Source organism: Electrona antarctica (assembly GCF_951216825.1).
Source record: "Electrona antarctica genome assembly, chromosome: 18".
NCBI lineage: Eukaryota > Metazoa > Chordata > Actinopteri > Myctophiformes > Myctophidae > Electrona > Electrona antarctica.
Window position 1 is genome coordinate 1,187,659 of NC_136799.1, and position 26,301 is coordinate 1,213,959.

The window sequence follows — 26,301 nt, forward strand, 5'->3', positions numbered from 1 at the left end:
CAGCTGAGGGGGTTTGTGGTCTCTCCATAGCGTAACAAATGCAATTCCATGAAAGCATGAGTGTAAGCCATGCGGGGCTTATTGCTTTAATATACATACAGTATACACATTATGCATAAACCCTATATTATGTTGTTCGCTGAAGGGCAGAAACCTAGCTTATACAACCATATTTTACCTTGTTTGTGTGCGTGTGTGTGTGCGCACGTGCGCGTGTCACGTTTCAACTTTTCAAATGTTTAAACATCTTTTGAAAATAGCTTTATAGATCGGCTATTTTCAAATGGCCGAGATGTGAATAAAGGGGCTCAAGTGGTTAATGTATGTTTTGTATGTTTTGTAGACCATTTAAAGCTTTATAAACAAGTAAAATAACTTAATGTTGAAAAAATGTTGAAAAAACGTTGAAAAAATGTTGAAAGAATGTTGAAAAAATTGTGACCTAAGGAGGTGGTTTGGGACATACCTGGGCAAGCAGTCCTGGAGATAGGTGGGAGCGAGAGACCATTTAAAGCTTTATAAACAAGTAAAATAACTTAAAATGTTGAAAAAATGTTGAAAAAATGTTGAAAAAATGTTGAAGAAATGTTGAAAAAAATGTTGAAAAAACGTTGAAAAAACGTTAAAAGAATGTTGAAAAAAATGTGACCTAAGGAGGTGGTTTGGGACATACCTGGGCAAGTTGATTTTTTTTTAAACACACGCGCACACACACACGCGCGCAGGCACACACACACACACACACACACACACACACACACACACATACACACTTCCTCGCAGACAGTTCCGCTTAAAGATGTAGGGCCGTGACACCCCCCCCCCCCCCCCCCCCCCAAAGAAAGAACTAAAATAACTAATATGATTATAGGAGGAAGATTGTTCTTGTTTTAATTGTGAGCTTGTACAGGGAAATGTTGCAAAAAATATTATTTCATTCTGACAGTGTGTGTCAAATCAGTCCCACAGCTGCTGCAGGGACAGTGTGTGACACCCAAAGCATTGCTGGGGACACTTTGTACCACCTCTGTGCGTGCGTGCGTGCGTGCGTGCGTGCGTGCGTGCGTGCGACAGAATATGTAATTTATTTTCAGACTTGATGGGCAGACAGATACGCCTACACACACACACACACACACACACACACACACACAGACGAGCACGCACGCACTATAGATTTAGTCGACTAATATTTAGTCGACTAAAACATTCCAGGTGACTAAAATGTGACTGAAACTAAATGAAAACTATTCAAGAGACTATAATGACTAAAACTAAAATGTGCTGCCAAAAACAACCCTGTCTGGGACCAATTATACGAAGATATATATAGGTTTGAAAACGGCCGAAGTGGCCCTTTAATTAATAATGCATTGGAATAGACCTATATATATATATATATATATATATACACAGTCTTATATTTGCATTTTTTTCCAGTAATCCAGCATGGATTTATTATTTTATTTTATTAAATATAGATCACATCAAGGGCTGCACAAAATGACGCCCCCCCCCCCCCCCCCCCCATGGGTCACATTTGTCCCGAGAACACGCGGATGGATCTGGACACAGCATGTTAACCCATTAAGACCTGAGGACGCATGGGTGTCACCTCGTGGCTTTTAACCACTCTAACCTATAGCTGTTGAAAGACAACAGATCTACAAGCTCATAGCGCGGCACCGAGAGCCGCGCTAAGTGCTTGCAAATCTTTGAATATATTATATTCTTTCACAGCAAACGTTTTTTTTTTAAACTCAAATCTTTGCTTTGATCTGTGGGGGTCCCTGGAACCTGAATATTTTCAGATGGGGGTTGGCGTCCAATTAACTTAATTACATTTTTGAGGTCCTCGTTATGAAGTTATAGTTTGAGATGCTCTGATACAGAAGACAAGTCATGATTTAGAAGACATTTTGTAGAATCTGTATAGTCAGGTCTAAATTGGTTAACTAATGATTGTACAGAATGGTTGGTCATCATATATTCTGTTTGATGTACAGTATGTACAGTATTCTATGTGGGACAGATACCACAGTACAGTACAGAATAGTACAGTACAACTAGTAGGCTACTGTAATATTCTATACAATCTGATGCAACACTCTCTCTCTGCATGTTAACACATGTATGACATTAATGCTGCAGTAGCCTCGGAAACCCAGACGTTTTTTTTTCCAGGGAGAAAAAAAAAGTCTGGGTCCGAGTCCACTTCAATTCGGCATAGAGTAGCGCAAACATCTCTCACTCTCTGCTGATTTCTGATCGTCTGCACCTTTGTTAAATTGACACACACGCACACATGTACACGTGTACACACACTCCTCTCTCTCTCTGTCGCTCTAAGTAATTAGTCTCATGTCTAGCAGCTGCGCACAGTTTCTCCCGCCTATGCCATAAAAAGCATAGGTGAGTTCCAGGCTAATGCTGCAATGCTTTCACTAAATCACACTGCGTGAAAAGAGGAGTTAACGGGCAATTATGGGCACTGTATTTTGCCCGTAAACCTCCAGTTTAGCAGCATATACAGTTAATATACGGTAATATACAGGTGTGATGGTACAATTCGGGAGTTTACGGGAGTTTGTTGGAAAGTTTAACGGGAGTTTCCTGTAATATACACATCCTTATTCCATGCTTTTTGCGCTGTGTCAGTGTTGTTTTTGTCGACTAAAAATGTTTGTCGACAACCCTTTTTCACTGACGAAAACAAAATGGAAACTAATAACTGTTGTGATATTAGCCCATGCACAGTACATCTTAGTCTATGTACTTGAACTTGAGATACAGTGTACTTGATATGTATTGTGTACTGCCGGTACTGTAGCATGCTTTATAGATAGGCTACGAGAGACATCTAGGCGACAGCAAGGTCAGCCTTGCTGCAGTAGGCACGTTCTTCTGTCTCATATCTTATTGTTACGTCATTATGATCCAGCACTATATATGTTTCATGTTTGTGTAATAAACTTTGTGAACCTTAGCGTGATACTGTCTCGTGTCTCGTTAATTTGTTCTCCCGGGTACCCGCCGGCCGCCGCCGCAGTCGCCGTACCAAAGTAATACTTCAACAGGATTGTCACACACCACCCAGCCTGCACACACTACCTGTCTGTCAACCCAGACGAGGGTCCCGTATTTAGATTACAACAATAACTATACATGAAAACTATAAGCTATGGTGACTAAAACTAAGACTAAATATACTGAGAATTTCGTCAACAAATAAAAGCTAGACTAAAATGTTAGGAAGGGACTAGTGGACAAGATATCCAGTATAAGTCATTTTACACTTGGTTGCATGCTGAAAATAGCAGATCTACAAGCTCACAAGCTTGTAGATCTGCTATTTTCAGCAAGTGTAAAAACAATCATTACGACGGCACCAATAACTGCCAAAACACATAATTAATGAATCGACTAAATCAACTGTAGATTTAGTCGACTAAAATCTTATGACATTTAGTCGACTAAAACTAGACTAAACACAAACATTCCAGGTGACTAAAATGTGACTAAAACTAAATGAAAACTATTCAAGAGACTAATGAAAAACTGAAACTAAAACTAAAACTGAAATCAAAATGTTCTGCCAAAAACGACACTGCACTAAATGCACAGACATGACATATGGTTTATTTGTGGTGCTTAGGTACGGAACAAATCGCGGCAGGCGACAGGCCAACAGCACACACACCAAGTCCCGCCCCCGCTCGATCATGATTGGCAGAACAATGTTTGTACAATGCTTGTACAATGTTTCATTGTGATTTACATAGGTAGAGGCCTCTATAGAGCGTCGCAGTCCCGCCCCCTACCATGGCCCAGGAAATGATTCTCCATTCATTTTCCTCATAGACATTTCAGAAAGTATTTATTTAAAGACGTTTAACGCCGCGGACAAAGCCAACTCGAGTCGTGACAAATCATGACAACAAACACAATTTTTTGGGCCGAACAAATAATTAGAAAGGAGAAAAAAACGGCAGGTTACAAATCTTTTTTTGTTGTTTTTCTTCTTTGTAATTATTTGTTTGGTCAAAAATATTGTTTGTGTTGTCATGAGTTGTCACGACTCGAGTTGGCTTTGTCCGCGGCGTAACCGTCTTTAAATAAATACTTTTTGAAATGTCTATGGGAAAAATGCATTGGGATTCATTTCCTGGGCCATGGTAGGGGGCGGGACTGCGACGCTCTATAAGCCCCTTGGGCTTTTTTTTGCCTCAGCCTAGCACTTTACCCTTCTTATATTTATATGTTCACTGTGTTGTTGTTTTTTATACTGTGCTGAATAAATAAATACAAATACAAATACAGAAGGCCCCTCTCTATCCTGATTGGATGAAGGCTGGGCCACCTAGCCAAAAACGAAACCTAAGGGTTTTTTACCCCCTTTTTTCATGAAAAAATGGCGCCATTTTTTCATGATTATTAGTGAGGACCTATTATATGAAGATAGGTTGAAAAGTGGTGAAGTGGTCCTTTAACTGGGGACAGGGAGGAACTCCTTATATGGTCAGCACACTCTATAGTAGGGGGGATTATCACAACAAAACAAAAAAATAAGTGGTATTTGAATTAAGTGAAATCACTGAATATACCTTTAATGTTTAATGATGGTGTTTTCTCCATGCCGAGCAGGGAGAAACATGTAGCAGAGCCGAGCAGGGAGAAACATGTAGCAGAGCCGAGCAGGGAGAAACATGTAGCAGAGCCGAGCAGGAAGAAACATGTAGCAGAGCCGAGCAGGGAGAAACATGTAGCAGAGCCGAGCAGGGAGAAACATGTAGCAGAGCCGAGCAGGGAGAAATATGTAGCAGAGCCGAGCAGGGAGAAACATGTAGCAGAGCCGAGCAGGGAGAAACATGTAGCAGAGCAGGGAGAAACATGTAGCAGAGCCGAGCAGGGAGAAACATGTAGCAGAGCAGGGAGAAACATGTAGCAGAGCAGGGAGAAACATCTAGCAAAGCCGAGCAGGGAGAAACATGTAGCAGAGCCGAGCAGGGAGAAACATGTAGCAGAGCCGAGCAGGGAGAAACATGTAGCAGAGCAGGGAGAAACATGTAGCAGAGCAGGGAGAAACATGTAGCAGAGCCGAGCAGGGAGAAACATGTAGCAGAGCAGGGAGAAACATGTAGCAGAGCAGGGAGAAACATGTAGCAGAGCAGGGAGAAACATGTAGCAGAGAGCAGGGAGAAACATGTAGCAGAGCAGGGAGAAACATGTAGCAGAGAGCAGGGAGCAGGGAGAAACATGTAGCAGAGCAGGGAGAAACATGTAGCAGAGAGCAGGGAGCAGGGAGAAACATGTAGCAGAGAGCAGGGAGCAGGGAGAAACATGTAGCAGAGCAGGGAGAAACATGTAGCAGAGCCGAGCAGGGAGAAACATGTAGCAGAGGAGCAGGGAGAAACATGTAGCAGAGCAGGGAGCAGGGAGAAACATGTAGCAGAGCCGATCAGGGAGAAACATGTAGCAGAGCCGATCAGGGAGAAACATGTAGCAGAGCAGGGAGCAGGGAGAAACATGTAGCAGAGCCGAGCAGGGAGAAACATGTAGCAGAGGAGCAGGGAGAAACATGTAGCAGAGCCGAGCAGGGAGAAACATGTAGCAGAGCAGGGAGAAACATGTAGCAGAGCAGGGAGAAACATGTAGCAGAGCAGGGAGAAACATGTAGCAGAGCAGGGAGCAGGGAGAAACATGTAGCAGAGCAGGGAGCAGGGAGCAGGGAGAAACATGTAGCAGAGCAGGGAGCAGGGAGCAGGGAGAAACATGTAGCAGAGCAGGGAGAAGGGAGAAACATGTAGCAGAGCAGGGAGCAGGGAGAAACATGTAGCAGAGCAGGGAGAAACATGTAGCAGAGCAGGGAGCAGGGAGAAACATGTAGCAGAGCAGGGAGCAGGGAGAAACATGTAGCAGAGCAGGGAGCAGGGAGAAACATGTAGCAGAGCAGGGAGAAACATGTAGCAGAGCAGGGAGCAGGGAGAAACATGTAGCAGAGCAGGGAGCAGGGAGAAACATGTAGCAGAGCAGGGAGAAACATGTAGCAGAGCAGGGAGCAGGGAGAAACATGTAGCAGAGCAGGGAGCAGGGAGCAGGGAGCAGGGAGAAACATGTAGCAGAGCAGGGAGCAGGGAGCAGGGAGAAACATGTAGCAGAGCCGAACGCTAAGATAAAATATGCACACCTGTATTCACATTATATGTAATAAATATTGGTAAAATCTATTTGTGAGTTATCTGACTGAACTAACTGTTCTGGAAAGGAAAACTGTTTTTTTTATTTATTTTGTATCCATAATGAGTTAAAGGTATATTCAGTGATTTCACTTAATTCAAATATCACTTATCTTTTCTTATTTTGTGGATAATCCTCCCTACTATAAAGTGTGCTGACCATATAAGGAGTTCCTCCCTGTCCCCAGTGAGCCCCTGGGGTCAAAAAACCCTAGTTTCGCTTTGGGCTTTGGGTGGCAAAGCCTTCATCCAATCAGGATGAGAGGGGCCTTCCTCCAATCATGATCGAGTGGGGCGGGCATTGGTGCACGTGCTGTTGGTCTGTTGTACTTCCCCCACTGTAGAGCGTGTGCATGTGCACATCTTGTTACCGGGTGGACCGGGTTTTTTTCCAAATCACCCAAATCACTGAATGCTCCTTTAATAGCACAGGCAGACTCTTCACATACCAGAGAATGTCTGAAATAAATATCAGGCACAAACTCCCTCAAGCCATTAAAACCATGCAGGGAAAGCAGATGTGTTATTTTCCAATTATTTTCAAAGTAATAATAATATAATCGTATATATAGTTTGTGGAGTTGAGGCATTACATTCTGTTGCTCACTTCCACAGATACATATTGTTAAACTATAGCAGATCTACAAGCTCACCTTGTAGATCGTTCTATTTCCACAATGTTTGCCTCTTTCTTATATTATTAAGTGTGTGTTGGAGTGTTGGAGCAGTTATAGTAGCCCATAGAGCAGTTATAGTAGCCCATAGAGCAGTTATAGTAGCCCATAGAGCAGTTATAGTAGCCAATAGAGCAGTTATAGTAGCCCATAGAGCAGTTATAGTAGCCCATAGAGCAGTTATAGTAGCCAATAGAGCAGTTATAGTAGCCCATAGAGCAGTTATAGTAGCCAATACTGTAACCAATACTGTAAACCAATACTGTAACCAATATAGTAGCCAATACTGTTCCCATACTGTAATAAAGTTTGTTGATTATTTTTGATGCAGTAAAATGACTGTTATAGTGATTTAAAGCTTAATTGTCATGTGGTAAATGGTACATTTATATAGCACCTTTATCCAAGGCGCTTTACATAGATTGTGCATTACATTCACCCATTCACACACCGATGGCGGCGGAAACCATGCAAGGCACCAACCTGCTCATCGGGAGAAATCAGGGGTTCAGAGTCTTGAAACCATGCAAGGCATGCACCAACCTGCACATCAGGAGCTATTAGGGGTTCAGAGTCTTATTGCTCAAGGACACTTCGACACTAACTCTGGGGGAGCCCACAGGGTTCAAACTGGCAACCTTACGGTTACCATCCAGACACTCTAACTCTACCCCTGAGCCACCACCGTCGCCATGTGATCCCAGAGATGGAGAGAGGAACCATCAGGATGTTGGTGGAAAGGGCACACACACACACACACGCAGGCCACACACACACCACGCACACCACACACACGCACGTAATTTGTAATCAGAAGTTGTATAACTTCTGATTACAAACTGAAAATACTCATTGATCTTTTTTTAATAAATGGGGTGGCATTTTTATATATATAAAAATTCCACCCCAGTTTATTTAAAAAGATCAATGAATTTAATTGAGTCAAAAACGTACTTTTATTAAACAAGACTAGTTCTTGTATAAAATACGTAATCCATTCAATTCAATAGTCTACATTTTCCAGTAAAATCTACAAGATATATCCAGTAAAATCTACAAGATATGTCCAGTAAAATCTACAAGATATGTACAGTAAAATCTACAAGATAATGTCCAGTAAAATCTACAAGATATGTCCAGTAAATTTTACTGGACATATCTTGTAGATCCAGTACATTTTACTGGACATATCTTGTAGATCCAGTACATTTTACTGGACATATCTTGTAGATTTTACTGGACATATCTTGTAGATTTTACTGGACATATCTTGTAGATTTTACTGGACATATCTTGTCGATCCAGTAAATTTTACTGGACATATCTTGTAGATTTTACTGGACATATCTTGTCGATTTTACTGGACATATCTTGTAGATTTTACTGGAAAATGTAGACTATTGAATTGACTGGATTGCGTATTTTATACAAGAACTAGTCTTGTTTAATAAAAGTACCTTTTTGACTCAATTAAATTCATTGATTCTTTTAAATAAATGGGGTGGCATATTTTTATCAGTGCACCAACCTGCACATCAGGAGCTATTAGGGGTTCAGAGTCTTATTGCTCAAGGACACTTCGACACTAACTCTGGGGGAGCCCACAGGGTTCAAACTGGCAACCTTACGGTTACCATCCAGACACTCTAACTCTACCCCTGAGCCACCACCGTCGCCATGTGATCCCAGAGATGGAGAGAGGAACCATCAGGATGTTGGTGGAAAGGGCACACACACACACACACGCAGGCCACACACACACCACGCACACCACACACACGCACGCACACGCACACACACACACACACGCATGCACGGTCACATGCACGCATGCAGTTTCAATGTGTAATGGAACCGTGAGGACAGGTCACACACACTATAATACCCGAGAGAGAGAGAGAGAGAGAGAGAGAGAGAGAGAGAGAGAGAGGGGGGGGGGGGGGGGGGGGGGGGGGGGGGGGGGGGGTGTTGAAGGGGTAACCATTAGACAGATTGTCATGGTCTGTCGCCCCACAGACCATGTCTCCATGTCAACCACTCCCACATTACATTCCAGCTCTCAGTCCTTGCCACACACCTGCACACACTCCCTCATTAGCCCAACAGTGCCATGCCCCTTTCACACCTGAGGACACTTCTCCAATCATCCTGCCCCCTATAAGACTGGACTCTTTCCATACACACACTGCCAGTACATACTATCTGTTCCTGAGATCATGTTTCCTTGCAGTTCTGTCTTCGTCGTGTGCCTCTGTGAGATTTTGGACATTATGCTTCGTGTAAGGTTGGCTTTTTTGGACTTTTGAACTGTTTTGCATCCCTGCTTTGTGTTTGAACAGTTTAGCTTTTGTTTACCTGAGTTTCTGCTTGCACCCTTTGTATTATTTGTGTAAGCTTTACCTTTGTTGGAATTAATAAATAAGTTAATTTGAACTTTCTCTGCTTGTGGCTCTGCGCTTGGGTTCCATCTTCTGCAAATCGTGACAGAATGTACTGGCCATAATGAACCCAGCAGAGCTAAAGCTTTTTCATAGAAAGGTGGCAGAATTAGAAAATGTGGTTTCTCGTCTCTTGGCCTCTCCACCTAAACTGCGTACTGAACTCCAAGTGGAGATATCAACACAGCAGCAGTGGTTCAAGGAGAGACCATGGGTAAGCCATTTTGTCCCCCACCTGAATGTGGTGCGTGGGAGGCTTAAGGACTTTGAAGACTCCTCAATACCACATGTTTCTCAGCCAGCTCCCAACTCCATTAGGCTTGGAGTGGTGAGTCTGCAATCAGCCTGCCCTGTTCCAGACCAACAAAGGAACCAACCCTTGGACTTATTTTCATATTTCTGCAAACATGTGAAAATACCTGTGTACTCTGAGCCGGTTCAAGTCCAGGACCCATATGAGGGGTCGCGCCTAGCCCTTTGTGTGGGGAATCGTGGGCCTGCTAGGGGAAGGCGTGGTCGCCATGGCTCCCTACATCCCCAGCGGTCTTCACTGCCCAGCACTTCGCTGCCTGGTGTCCAGACCACCCTTCTGCCCGGCTCTCCGCCGCCCAGCCTGCCCGGCTCTCCGCAGCAGCCCTGCCTGCCCAGCCCTCCGCAGCCCTGCCTGCCCAGCCCTCCGCAGCCCTGCCTGCTCAGCTCTCCACTGCCTGCAGTTCCACCTGCAGTCCAGTCTCCAGAATCTGCAGCATCCTCATCTCCTGGGTGTGCAGTGTCCTCTGGGGTCCTGTCTGCAGCATCCTCCTCTCCTGGGTGTGCAGCATCCTCCTCTCCTGGGTGTGCAGCATCCTCTCCTGGATGTGCAGCATCCTCCATGTCTCCTCGGTGTGCAGCATCCTCCATGTCTCCTCGGTGTGCAGCTCTGCCTGCAGCCCCGCCTCCTGAGCCTGCAGCTCTGCCTGCAGCCCCGCCTCCTGACCCTGCAGCTCCGCCTGCAGCCCTCCCTCTTGAGTCTGCAGCAATGGCTCCTGCAGCTCTGACGCCTGCAGCTTCGGCTCCAGAGCCTGCAGCATCTCGTGTGGCGCCACCTCTGCCTGCAGTATCTCCTGTGGCGTCGCCTCTGCCTGCGGCATCCATTGCGTCGACTCCCAAGTTTTCCGCCTCATCTCTGCCGTCTCAGCCTCCCGGCCGTCCGCCCGACGACAACCTGACCGCCTCATCTCTGCCTCCCGGCCGTCCGCCCGACGACAACCTGACCGCCTCGTCTCTGCCTCCCGGCCGTCCGCCCGACGACAACCTGACCGCCTCGTCTCTGCCTCCCGGCCGTCCGCCCGACGACAACTTGACCGCCTCGTCTCTGCCTCCCGGCCGTCCGCCCGACGACAACTTGACCGCCTCGTCTCGGCCTCCCGGCCGTCCGCCCGACGACAACTTGACCGTCTTGTCCCAGCATCCTGGCCGCCCACCTGACGTCACCTGCTCGGCATCAGTTCCCCTCCTCCAGGCCCCCTCCGCCCACCCTGCTCTGTGCTCCAGGCCAGCATGGTGGGACGTCTGGAAGCCGTCCCTTAAGAGGGAGGTACTGTCATGGTCTGTCGCCCCACAGACCATGTCTCCATGTCAACCACTCCCACATTACATTCCAGCTCTCAGTCCTTGCCACACACCTGCACACACTCCCTCATTAGCCCAACAGTGCCATGCCCCTTTCACACCTGAGGACACTTCTCCAATCATCCTGCCCCCTATAAGACTGGACTCTTTCCATACACACACTGCCAGTACATACTATCTGTTCCTGAGATCATGTTTCCTTGCAGTTCTGTCTTCGCCGTGTGCCTCTGTGAGATTTTGGACATTATGCTTCGTGTAAGGTTGGCTTTTTTGGACTTTTGAACTGTTTTGCATCCCTGCTTTGTGTTTGAACAGTTTAGCTTTTGTTTACCTGAGTTTCTGCTTGCACCCTTTGTATTATTTGTGTAAGCTTTACCTTTGTTGGAATTAATAAATAAGTTAATTTGAACTTTCTCTGCTTGTGGCTCTGCGCTTGGGTTCCATCTTCTGCAAACCGTGACAGACACTGTCACGATCTGTGACATTTTCTGTTGTGCTTTTGTTTTGTAGTATTTTTGATCCCTTGGTTTCCTCTGTTGCTTGTTGTTACCTGTGTTGTCTCACCAGTAGGCCTACCCTGATTACCCTAGTGTTTCCACCTTGTCTTGTTAGTCTTTTAGCCAATCATTGTGTTGATTATCTGTTGAATTCACCTGTGTCTTTGTGTATTTATACTCCCCTGGTTTTTCATTTCCTTTGTCAGATCATTGTTTTTGTCACTAGTGTTTTTGCTCCTAGTGTATTCCTAGTTCCTGTTCTCTTCGTGTTCCTAGATTTTGGAAATAAACGTCCTACTATTCCACTACGTTGCCTCTCTGCCTCTGTCCTGCACTTGGGTCCGAAAACCTCCTGCCTCGTACTGTGACAGAATGATCTGACCTGCCTGGACCCAGCAGACAGAGGTTTGATTTTTTTATTTTAGTTTTTTGAACTTGCCTGTTTCGAACAAGCTGCCGAGGCCGTCCACCATGGCGGATCTACCTTTTTCATATCAAGACTTTGGAGTAACAAAGGATGTCTTTTATGAAGAACCACAGTTCATTGATCAACTGGCTAAATACTGGAGGCAGGATCGTGAATTTGCCCAATACGTGGCATTTTTCAGATGGGAGAGTAGGGGTGCACCTTTCCCTCAGTTACCTACTGAAGAGGTTCCTCCAGTCTCCCCTGCTCTAAAAGTTCAGCCCACTTCGTCACCAGTGTGACGGCCCTGCCCCCTCTGCCTCTGCACAGTAGGCTATCTGGCAGCCTGGGTGATTAGGGCAGAGTGGAGCAGGCCGTCAGGCCAACTGTGTACACCTGAGTGGGGTGTGGTCTGGGAGAGTATATAAGGGCCTCTCCTGCCATGCTCTCGAGCCAGCTCTCTTTCCAAGCAGTTGCACACCTTCTACAACACTCACACAGCACACTCCATACATCCACACACTGCATACATGACTGATTACTGACATTGTCACATCTCACACCAGTTTATTTGATGATTGCTTAACTTATTTTAATTTAGAATAATAAATATATCATATAAAAGGTTTGCCTTGTGTGTGGACTCCCTTTTTGTCATGTATTGCCCAAGAGTGCATGACAAATGGGGGCTCGTCCTTAAGGTCAGTTTGATTGTAAAACAAAATTAGTTTTTTGATTGAAATTGGTTTGTACTTTGTTTTGTTGGGAGTTGCACACAAGTTTGGTTTTGAATTCCTCTTAGGAGCTGGAATTAGAGCAGCATTTGGCCCCAGAGGTAAGTGTTGGGACTTGCGGGTTACAGGGGTAGGTTGGGGTATGTTTTTTTTGTGAACAAACCCCTAAGAGACTGGTGCCGATAGGGTATCAGTTTTTTTTGTTCTGTTCTTTATTTTACCCTTAGTGTGGTTTTTGTGTAGCGGCGGATTCTGAGGGTCACAATGGGTGGCTGGAGGGGAGAGATCCTCATGCTCAGTGGCCGACCGTAGGATTAAGGTACGTAGGTAGTATATAGGATCATTAGGTAGATTAGGGTGGGGTTTGTTCCACTTTTTGCTTAAACTGCCTTACTGCCCCACACTTGCCTTGTAACTCATAGCCCCAACACTATCTTTTTGGTATGTGCATAATACAAATTACTGCCACTGTACAAAGGTTTAAGTCACCGTCTGTGGAATTGTTGAACAAGATTTTATTCAGTACCCAAGCATGTGTAAGAGAATGAAGAGTATCATACAGGCTAACCTGGAGGATTCTGGGGGTGCTGGTGAATTGGGGAATAAGAGTGGTGCAAGTTTTATGACTGGGTTGTGTATTTTGAACATGGCTATGCAATTTAAGTGTCTGACAAACGTCTTCCATAGGTAAAACCGGACTGGTGAGCATTTGGGGAATTCAGGGATTTATTGGGAACATATGAATAAAATGTTCAATGACAAATTGGCCCAAACAATGCTTTTCAGGTTGCATGTGTTGTGGGCGACCCAGGCGGTGCTTTTCAGGTTGCATGCGCTGTGGGTTGGATTCCGTTTGTCATTTGGCTGTTGTGTGTTGCCTTGGATTGGCAAAAAGCACACTTTGTTGGTGTGTGCCTCCTTTGATGTCCTGTTGAGGGCAAGGAGGACACTTTGGTCCACGGACTAAGCCTGGCATAAGGCTTAAGTCCAAATTCATTTGGATGGCCCATAAATTATTTGGGTCCTAGATCCTGAATTCCAGATATGTGGCACAGAAAATGTCAAACCCAGTTGGCTGTATGTATTTCAGTCATGGAAACCACTTGCACTGACTCTTGCACTCATTTTTCAGTAGTATACTGACGTGTTTTGTGATCTCTTCAACATTCCGATGCAATGGGTTTTTTTTGTAGCTACAATTGGGATGTTCAACATATTAAAGGTTACCCTAGAATAGTGTGTTAACCTGTTTTGCTTACATATCCTGTTCTTGTTTTCCTCAGCTATCCTGTCTCCGGCTCTCTTAAATCGCTCCTGTGCACTAGGTTGCTGAGGCTGGGGGCAGGATGGTGTGGCAAAGTGGGGAGGCAGGTATTTATGGTTATAGCATAGATGGTGCATATTTGTATGGTAAGCCTTGTTATGAAGTTAAAAGTTAAAGATGACGAGGTGGCTAATTGATTTTATTAGGAAGAGTGTTTGTTGTATTATTGGTTGCTAATTTGTGGTTTTGTTTTCTGTAGATAATGTGGTGGAACCACATTCTTATGGAGGGGGGTGTGACGGCCCTGCCCCCTCTGCCTCTGCACAGTAGGCTATCTGGCAGCCTGGGTGATTAGGGCAGAGTGGAGCAGGCCGTCAGGCCAACTGTGTACACCTGAGTGGGGTGTGGTCTGGGAGAGTATATAAGGGCCTCTCCTGCCATGCTCTCGAGCCAGCTCTCTTTCCAAGCAGTTGCACACCTTCTACAACACTCACACAGCACACTCCATACATCCACACACTGCATACATGACTGATTACTGACATTGTCACATCTCACACCAGTTTATTTGATGATTGCTTAACTTATTTTAATTTAGAATAATAAATATATCATATAAAAGGTTTGCCTTGTGTGTGGACTCCCTTTTTGTCATGTATTGCCCAAGAGTGCATGACACCAGCCCCCCAGAGTCCCAGCCTGCCCAGCCAGCCCAGCAATCCGCTGCCCGGCACTCTACTTCCCAGCACCATGTTGCCCAGCATCCACAAGCCCTCCCAGCCTGCCGTTGGGGACCTGCCTGCGCCCTCTGCACCCTCGCCGGCTCTATCCACTGTTGACCTGCCAGAGCCCTTGCCAGCCATCTCCTTATATGACCGGCCTGCGCCCTCTGCACCCTCAGCAGTCCTATTGGCCGACGACCTGCCAGAGCCCTTGTCAGTCATCCCCACTGGTAACCAGTGTCTGCCTGAGGTCATTGAAGCCCTGTGCATTGGATTTCTGTTCAGCTGCTTCCTTCAGCTGTCTGAGACTGCAGCCCCGCCACCCGTGTCTGCAGCCCTGCCTGCAGACCCATCTCCTTTGTCTGCAGCCGCATCTCCCGTGTCTGCAGCCCCGCCTGCAGCCCCATCTCCCGTGTCTGCAGCCTCACCTGCAGCCCCATCTCCCGTGTCTGCAGCCCCGCCTGCACCGGCCTGCGCGCCTCCCATGACTGCAGCCCCGCCTCCCATGACTGCAGCCCCATCTCCCGTGTCTGCAGCCCTGCCTGCAGCCCCATCTCCTTTGTCTGCAGCCGCTTCTCCCGTGTCTGCAGCCCCGCCTGCAGCCCCATCTCCCGTGTCTGCAGCCCCGCCTGCACCGGCCTGCGCGCCTACCATGACTGCAGCCCCGCCTCCCATGACTGCAGCCCCGCCTCCCATGACTGCAGCCCCGCCTCCTGTCTCTGCAGCCCCGCCTCCCGTGTCTGCAGCCCCGCCTCCCATGCCTGCAGCCCTGCCTCCCATGCCGCTTCCAAGGTCCTCCGCCTCGCCTTGGCCTCCTGGCCGACCTCCAGAAGGCGTCTCCTGTACTTCGTCGCGGCCTCCTGGCCGCCCGCCAGATGACACAAGCCTTGCCTCGTCTCGACCTCCCGGCCGCCCCCCCTGAGGTCATCCCTGCCTCTGCCCCCGAGGTCGCCTGTTCTTCCCCCTCCCATCCTCCAGGTCGCCCACCTGATGTTACCTGCTCAGCCCTAGTCCATTCCCCTGGTCCCTCTGCCTGGTGTCACCCCAGTACAACCACCATGCCCACGTGGGGTCCATGTTCCCAGACCCCTGTTTTTTTTTCTTGGTCCCATGACAGTCTCCCTCCTCCGGACCCCCTCCACCCACCCTGCTCAGTGTTCTGGACAATGTTATGGACAATAGATTAGGGATGTCTGGAAGCCATCCCTTGAGGGGGAGGCACTGTCACGATCTGTGACATTTTCTGTTGTGCTTTTGTTTTGTAGTATTTTTGATCCCTTGGTTTCCTCTGTTGCTTGTTGTTACCTGTGTTGTCTCACCAGTAGGCCTACCCTGATTACCCTAGTGTTTCCACCTTGTCTTGTTAGTCTTTTAGCCAATCATTGTGTTGATTATCTGTTGAATTCACCTGTGTCTTTGTGTATTTATACTCCCCTGGTTTTTCATTTCCTTTGTCAGATCATTGTTTTTGTCACTAGTGTTTTTGCTCCTAGTGTATTCCTAGTTCCTGTTCTCTTCGTGTTCCTAGATTTTGGAAATAAACGTCCTACTATTCCACTACGTTGCCTCTCTGCCTCTGTCCTGCACTTGGGTCCGAAAACCTCCTGCCTCGTACTGTGACACAGATAGATTGAAGGATTGAAGTTCTGCTCTCCAGAGATCGTTTTGCGTGACTGAGAAGACATGTATTCCTTCTAGCCGCGTGCGTGCGTGCGTGCACGTGCGTGCGTGTGTGCGTGCGTGCGCGTGTGCGTGCATACATGCGTACGTGTGTGTGCGTGCACGCTCGTGCTCCAGAGCCATATCTTTCTGTGGGAACATCACACTATATCCAGGTGTTCCATGTGTTCCTCCCTGTGTTAAATGATTGGGGATGAAAACGGTATGGAATGAGCTTCTGTGGTGGCCAAATGCATGTCAACCTGGGGGTCCTTGAAATTAAAATGGTTAACACAGAGACTGCGTCCTAAATAGCCCTTCGCACGGGGGCCGGAATTAGCCCTTCGCTAAGTCCCTCCCCGCAACCCATCATCCTTGTCCAATAGGCACGTTAGCACCTCCCCCAACCCATCATCCTTGTCCAATAGGCACGTTAGCACCTCCCCCAACCCATCATCCTTGTCCAATAGGCACGTTAGCACGAGAGCTGTCCTTCTCACCCATAGAGAGACAAATGACGGGATTTCTCCATATAAATAATCCATCGTTGAAGAGCTTCAAAAGATACATCTAGTCAACCAGGCCTGCAGTAGAAGCTACTGTATGCACTGGACAAATGTGCACTGCATGCCATTATTTCACAACTAGAAATACACTTTCAGATGGTGAAACAGTTGCAGTTAGCCATGGTTCACAGAGAGAGAGAGAGAGAGAGAGAGAGACAACAACAGAGAGAGAGAACAACAGAGAGAGAGAGGGAGAGAGAACAACAGAGAGAGAGAGAGAGAGAGAGAGAGAGAGAGAGAACAACAGAGAGAGAGAGAGAGAGAACAACAGAGAGAGAGAGAGAGAGAGAGAACAACAGAGAGAGAGAGAGAGAGAGAGAGCAGCCATGGTTCACATGACGCTCGTACTTCACGAGAGTCATGGCTTAACTTCCGCCTGTTTTACGCGATCGCTACATTTACATTGTAAACGTGTACATAAACATTCAGATTTACATTGTAAACGTGTACATAAACATTCAGATTTACATTGTAAACGTGTACATAAACATTCAGATTTACATTGTAAACGTGTACATAAACATTCAGATTTACATTGTAAACGTGTACATAAACATTCAGATTTACATTGTAAACGTGTACATAAACATTCAGATTTACATTGTAAACGTGTACATAAACATTCAGATTTACATTGTAAACGTGTACATAAACATTCAGATTTACATTGTAAACGTGTACATAAACATTCAGATTTACATTGTAAACGTGTACATAAACATTCAGATTTACATTGTAAACGTGTACATAAACATTCAGATTCCAAATATAAAGTCCTCGCCACATGTGCCACTGGTGTTAGAAATGTGCTGGTACAGCGATTAGCATTGCTGCATCCTGCGTTGTTTAATAAAAAGCATTTTTATCCGAGCTGTTTTTTTTTGCCTGAGCCTTATATGGCTCTGGCTTGTCAGTCAGGCACCCAGAACTTGAGGCAAGTAAATTGACCCTATGGGAGCCAACCCAGGGCAAAGCCAGGAGGGGAAAGAAGCGTACCACCTATGTAGACGACTAGACGTGCAGATAGATTGAAGGATTGAAGGTCTGCTCTCCAGAGATCGTGACTGACAAGACGTTGTATTCCTTCTAGCCGCGTGCGTGCGTGCGTGCGTGCGTGCGTGCCTGCGTGCCTGCGTGCCTGCGTGCGTGCGTGTGCGTGTGACAGCTTGGCCGACAACATACTGCAGAACTCAAGAACCTGATGTTAGATAGGAAATTGTGGAGGGCAGCGATCTAGGAATCCCGAGTTGGTGTTGGCTAGACCTCACTCTGGCAGTAACAACAACAACAACCTTAGCAACTATTTGGATTTGCAGTCGACGGGTTAGTACATCGGGTTAGCACGTCAATCTGGTGGTCCTTGACGTGAAAAGGTTTGAAAAGCACGTGGTCTGGAACCCCGACTGATAGTGGAGTGTCTACACGGAAGCCAGTCGGAATCTCTGCGGAGCCGTGCGTCAGCACTATGAAGTAATACCGATGACATCAGGGTGTGTCCATATATGGGCATAAAACGTATACAAAACGTGACAAATACATACGTAGCCGTGCTCGGCATTGTTTCACTCTGTCAGAGCAGGGAGAAGACGTGAGGAGAGATATCACATGTTGTGGGAAGAAGACAATCCAGGACAATATTCTGCATAATTATAATTATCAATTCAACATGGGTTTAATATAATGTAATTGATTCAAGAAGTCAAGGTTTTGTGTGAATCTCGCGTTTCTTTAACTAGGGCGGTGTACGGTAGCCTATATGCGGCATTGATTGATTGATTGATTGATTGATTGAAATATGTATTAACAGTTTGCAGAATTACAGTACATTTCAAGCACAACTCAATACAAAGACTGTTATAACTATGAGTGGACGACCCAATAAAGCATTACACTTGTTTACAAGAGGGTCCACCTTGTTCAATTCATCAAATTAATGTCTGTCATCGCCCACCATCTGTCCAGACGCCTCGTCCTCCCGAGTCTCCCGACCGCCGCCTTCTTCAGCGCGTCCGCGCCGGCTGCCATGGCCATCCAGAAGACCACCCGGGTCCGAGTGGTGGACAACAGCGCCCTGGGTGCGGCGCTGCACCACCGCGCGCCCCGTGTCATCCACGTGTACACGGCGAGCGGCGTGGGCAAGCTGGGCGACCGCGGCCAGAAGAAGAAGACGCTGATCGTCGGGCATAAGATGCCCGGCGGCAGCGGCGAGCGCATGGCGCCACGCTTCGACTCCAACAACGTGGTGCTGCTGGAGGACGACGGCAGCAGCCCCTCGGGCACCAGGATCAAAGTCCCGATACCGGTGCGGCTGCGCGGCATGCGGGGGGAGTACCCCAAAGTGCTGGCCATCGCTAAGACGTTGGTATAGCAAGAAAAAAAAAGTACTCGAATGTCTTACTTAAAGGAGACTATTCCAAAGTGCTGGCCATCGCTAAGGCCTCAGTCACACTATTGAGACGGCTGTCTTCCCCATGCATTTCCAATGGAAGTCACATGATTTCACCAAACATTTTTGTTTGATGGCTGTGTTGTGCCCCCTCCCCCCATCAAACAAAAATGTTTGGTGAAACCATGTGACTTCCATCCATGCGTGACGTTCAAAATGTTTCACATCACGTGTCGAAGTCAAAGTCGTACGATTTGTCACACACATTACGTTCATTTATTCTCCGCATTTGACCCATCTCTTGGAGCGGTGAACTGCAGCCAAGGAGCGGTGAGCCTTGCTTCTTCTCAGTTTCAGGGCGGACACTCTAACCACAAGGCCACTGTCTGGTGGTGTCACCTCCAATTATGGGACTCTGATCCAACACTGTCACACAAACACGATGACGCGCGCCGGTGACACACGTCGGGACTGAGGGATTATATAAATAACGGGATTCCGTGAAAAGAAGCAAGGTTTTAACGTTGGTGCTTTCTTGACTCGTTCACCCTATTAAACATCTGACCTGAACAAACAACTGTGAGGTCGTCTGAAAGCAGCGGTGCGACGATGGCAGCTCCTAACTCGTCCGAGAGGAGAGCGTGTTGGGCGGCCAGGGACGAGCTGTGGAGGTGCCTGGACGAGAACATGGACCAGGACCACCACCGGGCCGCTGCTGCTTCTCCCTGCGAGAACATGGAGGACCACCGGGCCGCTGCTGCTGCTTCTCCCTGCGAGAACATGGAGGACCACCGGACCGCTGCTGCTTCTGCCTGTGAGAAGTTCCAGAAGAACTTTGAGGCCAGCTGTTCTGCGCAGTGGGTGAAATACTTTGCCAAGAGAAGAGACTTCTTAAAATACAAGGAGTGGATGCTGACGGAGGGATTCACGCCTGCAGAAGGTCCAAAGGACTCACCGTCGTCGTAGGCCAGAGACGTTCTCAAAGTGGTGTCTACAGGAGCGCTGGTCCATAGCTCTAATGCTCTGATCCATAGCTCTAATGCTGTGGGCGGCTGTGGCTCAGGAGGTAGAGCAGGTCGTCCAATGATCCCTGGGTCGGCGGTTCGAATCCCGGCTCCTCCTCCTGTCCACATGTGGAAGTGTCCTTGGGCAAGACAGTAAGACACTGAACCCCACACTGCCTCCAATGAGTCGGTCGGTGTGAGCTCGCCACCGTCGGTGTGTGAATGTGGGAAGTGAGGACGCTGGCGTCGACTGTTCACCGCTTCACCTCCCAATGAGTTAATGAATGAACCTTCACCTCCCAATGTATGAATGAATGAACCATTGTAAAGCGCTTTGAGCACTTGGAAAAGCGCTATAAAAAAGCAATTCATTATGTTACCGATGACTTCCGGGGCTCGCATTAATGCAGACGTACCAGCCTCTCGTCTTTAGCATAAATAAAAATAACGTTTTTGCTTCTCACCAAAACAAAGGCGGGTTGTGTAATTAGAACTTCCACTAAGCACCATAGCTAGGTCTGCAAAAGCAAAACTGGACGTCCTTAAAATAAAATAAGGGGCAGGGGCTGAAATTCCCTAAAATGGCACTTTTTAGCTACTGAAGATGTGGCACGCATTAATCCACTACAATCTTATGATATTTATAGTCAACTAAATCTACCCCTAGACTAAAAGTGAAACATTTCAGATCACATGATAAACCAGTGGTGGACCAGCTAAATGATAATTAGGAAACCAAATGGACCCTTATGGGTCTGTCACTCAGAGAGTGTACAAATGGAACCAAATGGAGCCTTATGGGTCTGTAACTCAGAGTGTACAAATGGAACCAAATGGACCCTTATGGGTCTGTAACTCAGAGAGTGTACAAATGGAACCAAATGGACCCTTATGGGTCTGTAACTCAGAGAGTGTACAAATGGAACCAAATGGACCCTTATGGGTCTGTAACTCAGAGAGTGTACAAATGGAACCAAATGGACCCTTATGGGTCTGTAACTCAGAGAGTATACAAATGGAACCAAATGGACCCTTATGGGTCTGTAACTCAGAGAGTGTACAAATGGAACCAAATGGACCCTTATGGGTCTGTAACTCAGAGAGTGTACAAATGGAACCAAATGGACCCTTATGGGTCTGTAACTCAGAGAGTGTACAAATGGAACCAAATGGACCCTTATGGGTCTGTAACTCAGAGAGTGTACAAATGGAACCAAATGGACCCTTATGGGTCTGTAACTCAGAGAGTGTACAAATGGAACCAAATGGACCCTTATGGGTCTGTAACTCAGAGAGTGTACAAATGGAACCAAATGGACCCTTATGGGTCTGTAACTCAGAGAGTGTACAAATGGAACCAAATGGACCCTTATGGGTCTGTAACTCAGAGAGTGTACAAATGGAACCAAATGGACCCTTATGGGTCTGTAACTCAGAGAGTGTACAAATGGAACCAAATGGACCCTTATGGGTCTGTAACTCAGAGAGTGTACAAATGGAACCAAATGGACCCTTATGGGTCTGTAACTCAGAGAGTGTACAAATGGAACCAAATGGACCCTTATGGGTCTGTAACTCAGAGAGTATACAAATGGAACCAAATGGACCCTTATGGGTCTGTAACTCAGAGAGTGTACAAATGGAACCAAATGGACCCTTATGGGTCTGTAACTCAGAGAGTGTACAAATGGAACCAAATGGACCCTTATGGGTCTGTAACTCAGAGAGTATACAAATGGAACCAAATGGACCATTATGGGTCTGTAACTCAGAGAGTATACAAATGGAACCAAATGGACCCTTATGGGTCTGTAACTCAGAGAGTGTACAAATGGAACCAAATGGACCCTATAACGGGTCCATTTCCAGGCGGTCCCCAGCTAAATGATAGTTTGGAACCAAATTGACCCTTATGGTTCTGTAACTCTGAGTGTAATTTAACAGGTCCATTTGGTTCCATTTGTACACTCAGAGTTAAATTACATTGACTTTACAATTTGGCTACAATACAAATTGCGGTCTCATAGATAGAAATTCCTAATTAGCCTAATTCAGGTATGAATAGACGCCTTATCAGACGACGTCACACTGATAAGAAACAGCATGCGCGCGCATAAAGGCAGCAGAAGAACACCACCTCTCATAAGATGCAATGGAAAAGTTCTAACTGCACTCACGTGTAAAAAATGCCCCATCAAACTTTCAGATGCTGTTTTTCTCCCAGTGTGGAGGAAGAATGATTAGGATTTTTATTGTGATCTCTCGCCCTTGAAATATATAGTCCTTGGTTTCTGTTGTGTTTGAACAATAATAGCAATTCAAAACAGTTGTCCTCAAAACCACACCTCCAGTCGCTGTCATAAGAACGGGAGGTGCGCTCATGAACACGGCAGCAGAGCCTGTTTGTGCACGGCTGCACGCGCACCTGCAGCCCATCAAGTATAATTTATGCTTCGTCCCGCGATGGTGTCGCGCACGCAGACCTCTACGCTCACAACAGTCGCATCTGCGATGCGATGTGAGCTTGTATATCAGCTGTTCTCTGTGCGCAATACTGTTGGGCTTTGAAGTATAAATGTCTCCTAGGGTGCATCTCACTAGCCAACTCACAAGAGGAGGTTGAATCATGGACTGAAACCAGCACTCCCCAAAACAACAGGTTTGGAGATCTGTTGGGAATTGATTACATGAAGCAGTCACCCGTGCGCCCAGTCCCAATGTTTGTAAACAAATAATTGGTCTATAGTATGCCTCCCAAACCCTTGAAATGAAAATGTTTTGAAAATCACTGCTAGAGCCGTCAAAACCTTCTCTTATGAGGGTCCTTGGCATATATCTTTCAAAAAGGGGGTCCGCAGGCTAATGACCCCGAGTATCATTTTGGGGGTCCTTGACATGAAACAGTTTAGGAAGCACGTACTGCTATAAACTATAAACTAACTCAAAGTTGTGTAGTTGGCAGTGGCTTATTTTGGCCTTGCTTCCTATAATGGTTAAATCAGTGGTTCTCAAATGTTTTCCATGACAAATTAATAGCCAGGCATGGACCCAAGGGGGCAGGCAGGCTTTCCAACGTTGAAGCTCTCCTCCCTAGTGGTAGGAGGAGGGACTACAGGCGGACCCGTGGATTCATGACCGGGAAACCCCGTGCAGCTGGGCTTTAACATTGAGCGCTCGGTTGCACTTCCGCATTTGACCACCACAATTTGGTGGTCAAATGTTCTGAGACGGTACTTCCGGCAGTCTTCCGGGTGCTTCAAAACGCCACTGAGCAACTTCCACTGACATGAATAGCTGGGGGGGCGGAGCTTCGCGCCAGTTCAGTCTCTATTATATATATACTCTATGCATGGACCCCATCAGAAAATAGAGTTGAGGTGTGTTGTTAGTCCATTTTGGGCGGGAACCCTTTTTGGTGTTTTAAGCATTAGGCTATGTTATAATTTAGCTATTGAAAAATAGCAGACCTACAAGCTCGTAGCGCGGCACCGAGTGCCGCGCTACGAGCTTGTAGGTCTGCTATTTTTGGAAAATCGTGAAAATGTAGTGAAAATCTTTGAATAATTTATATTCTTTCTGGGCGGGGTCCCTGGAACAACATATTTTCAGATGGGGGTCGGCGGCCAATTACATATATTTTTGGAGGTCCTTGACATGACATGAAATATTGAGAACCACTGACATAGAAACATGAGGTTTTTCAGAAAACTGTCATGATTTAGAAGACATTTTTTAGAGGGGTTAAAATATGAAATGAACAAACGGCATATTAATCATATTCCCAGTATTGCTGTATGTATCCTACTGTAACCCCAATATTAATGCTAAAGTTTGACTATGATATGAGATGGTACGAGCTCAGCTACATGAATGTTGAGGGTTTTTATGGAGACAAAAAATACAATAACATGAAATTAAATTATATTAAATGAAAACATTTATATATAAAAAAAAAATAGAAGATCTGCAAGCTCACACAAAGCTTGTAGATCTGCTATTAAGTGGAAGAACTGCTCACTTCTGCTATTTGCCTTTGTTTTCCTAGACCTAGACCCTGGGCCGCTTGTTTATCTCTCAAGATCTGGCAACCACACAACACAGGCTGCAGGGCGGGCTCTTTAAATGCTCCCCCCCCCCCCCCCCCCCCCCCACTGACTGACAGCCAGGGTTTGTCTGTTAAGTAAACAGAGTGAAATAAACAACATAATAATTACACACCTCATGGAAGAGTGGAGTATATGTCTCAGTAAATGTCAGGGAATGACAGTTTGAGGAGAAACAGAAGTACATTCATTATTATTATCTTCATGACAAACTGAGTTTGGAAGTTTGGCTTCTGGAGTGGAATGAGTCTCCAGGTGAGCTAGCGCTATGCTAGCTCTAAGCTAGCTCTATGCTAGCTCTAAGCTAGCTCTATGCTAGCTCTGAGCTAGCTCTGTTGGACAGAAAGAAAAAGAAGAAGACAGCTCAAGGTATGAATTATTTCTTTATTTCTTTCTTGCTTTCTTTCTTTCTTTCTTTCATTCTTTCTTTTTTTTGCTTTATTGCTTTATTTTTTTGCTTTCTTGCTTTATTGCTTTCACATTGCTAATGCGGCGGTAGCCCGTCTCCGGACCCCCCGGGTTGAGCTCCTTTGGACCCCTACGGGTTAGGGGTCCAAAGGAGCTCAACCCGGGGGGTCCGGAGACGGGCTAATGCGGTGGCTGAGTGGTTGATTGATCATTATGATGACCATGCATGCTCTGAATAACATGCACACGGACGACCCATCTGACCGGTGGTCGTGTGGTGGCCCTGATCCACGGACCACCCATCTGACCACCCATCTGACCAGTGTTCAGGTGGTGGTCCTTTCCTGATCCAGAAAAGGTCTAGAATGGTGATGTGCTAATTAATGTGATACAGGCTTGTTGTTGCTCTGCTCTCTTTGGGACCCAATGACTGGCTGGCAGTGAAACATGTGACTGTTTTCTGCCTCTGGATTTGAACGCTGATGTTGAAGCTGTTGTGTTGTGCTGTGCTGTGTTGTGGTTGATGGTACATGCACACTAGGCTGTGTTGTGTTGTGTTGTGCTGTGTTGTGGTTGATGGTACATGCACACTAGGCTGTGTTGTGTTGTGTTGTGTTGTGTTGTGCTGTGTTGTGGTTGATGGTACATGCACACTAGGATGTGTTGCGTTGTGTTGTGTTGTGCTGTGCTGTGTTGTGTTGTGTTGTGTTGTGTTGTGTTGTGTTGTGCTGTGTTGTGTTGTGTTGTGCTGTGTTGTGGTTGATGGTACATGCACACTAGACTGTGTTGTGTTGTGTTGTGTTGTGCTGTGTTGTGGTTGATGGTACATGCACACTAGGATGTGTTGTGTTGTGTTGTGTTGTGCTGTGTTGTGGTTGATGGTACATGCACACTAGGCTGTGTTGTGTTGTGTTGTGTTGTGGTTGATGGTACATGCACACTAGGCTGTGTTGTGTTGTGTTGTGGTTGATGGTACATGCACACTAGGCTGTGTTGTGTTGTGTTGTGGTTGATGGTACATGCACACTAGGCTGTGTTGTGTTGTGGTTGATGGTACATGCACACTAGGCTGTGTTGTGTTGTGGCTGATGTTGAAGCTATAGTGAGTTGTGACAGCTATAGGGTACACAGTATGCACTTGACTAGGCGAGGGCTACTCAACTTAAGATGAATCAGGGGCCACTCAGCAAAATTCCAGAAGTCCAAGGGCCGCAAGCTAAAAATGTCAGTATTATTTTGAAACGTTTACAAAAAAAAATTGTAACAGAGACTACATGACTAGTCTAACAATAAGGAAACACACAGTAAAAAGACACATTTCCATCTATGAGGCCAAACCTCAATGAACACAAACATTGTGATTAATTATGATGGAGTTGCAAAATGAGGCTTCAACATTATTATGTTGTTCATTCTGAACGGGAACCCCTTTTGGTGTTTCAAGCATTATGTTATACTTTAGCTATTGAAAAATGGCAGATCTACAAGCTCATAGCGCGGCACCGAGTGCCGTGCTACGAGCTTGTAGGTCTGCTATTTTTGAAAAATCGTGAAAATGCGGCACACATCTTTGAATATATATTCTTTCAGAGT

The 26,301-nt window shown here is 46.3% G+C and overlaps 2 protein-coding genes across 2 annotated transcripts; both read left to right on the forward strand.

Annotated features, from left to right (window-relative positions):
• Positions 1-18,740: 18,740 nt before the first annotated feature.
• On the forward strand, positions 18,741-19,175 carry LOC306942655 (large ribosomal subunit protein uL14m-like; the record flags this gene model as incomplete). The annotated part of the gene is made up of 1 exon (XM_079528663.1): positions 18,741-19,175. The coding sequence occupies one exon, from the start codon at positions 18,741-18,743 to the stop codon at positions 19,173-19,175; it is 435 nt and encodes a 144-aa protein (XP_079384789.1).
• A 627-nt stretch (positions 19,176-19,802) lies between these two features.
• On the forward strand, positions 19,803-20,159 carry LOC306942656 (cytochrome c oxidase assembly factor 6 homolog; the record flags this gene model as incomplete). The annotated part of the gene is made up of 1 exon (XM_079528664.1): positions 19,803-20,159. One exon carries the CDS (start codon positions 19,803-19,805, stop codon positions 20,157-20,159), a length of 357 nt encoding a protein of 118 aa, XP_079384790.1.
• Between the last annotated feature and the right edge of the window lie 6,142 nt (positions 20,160-26,301).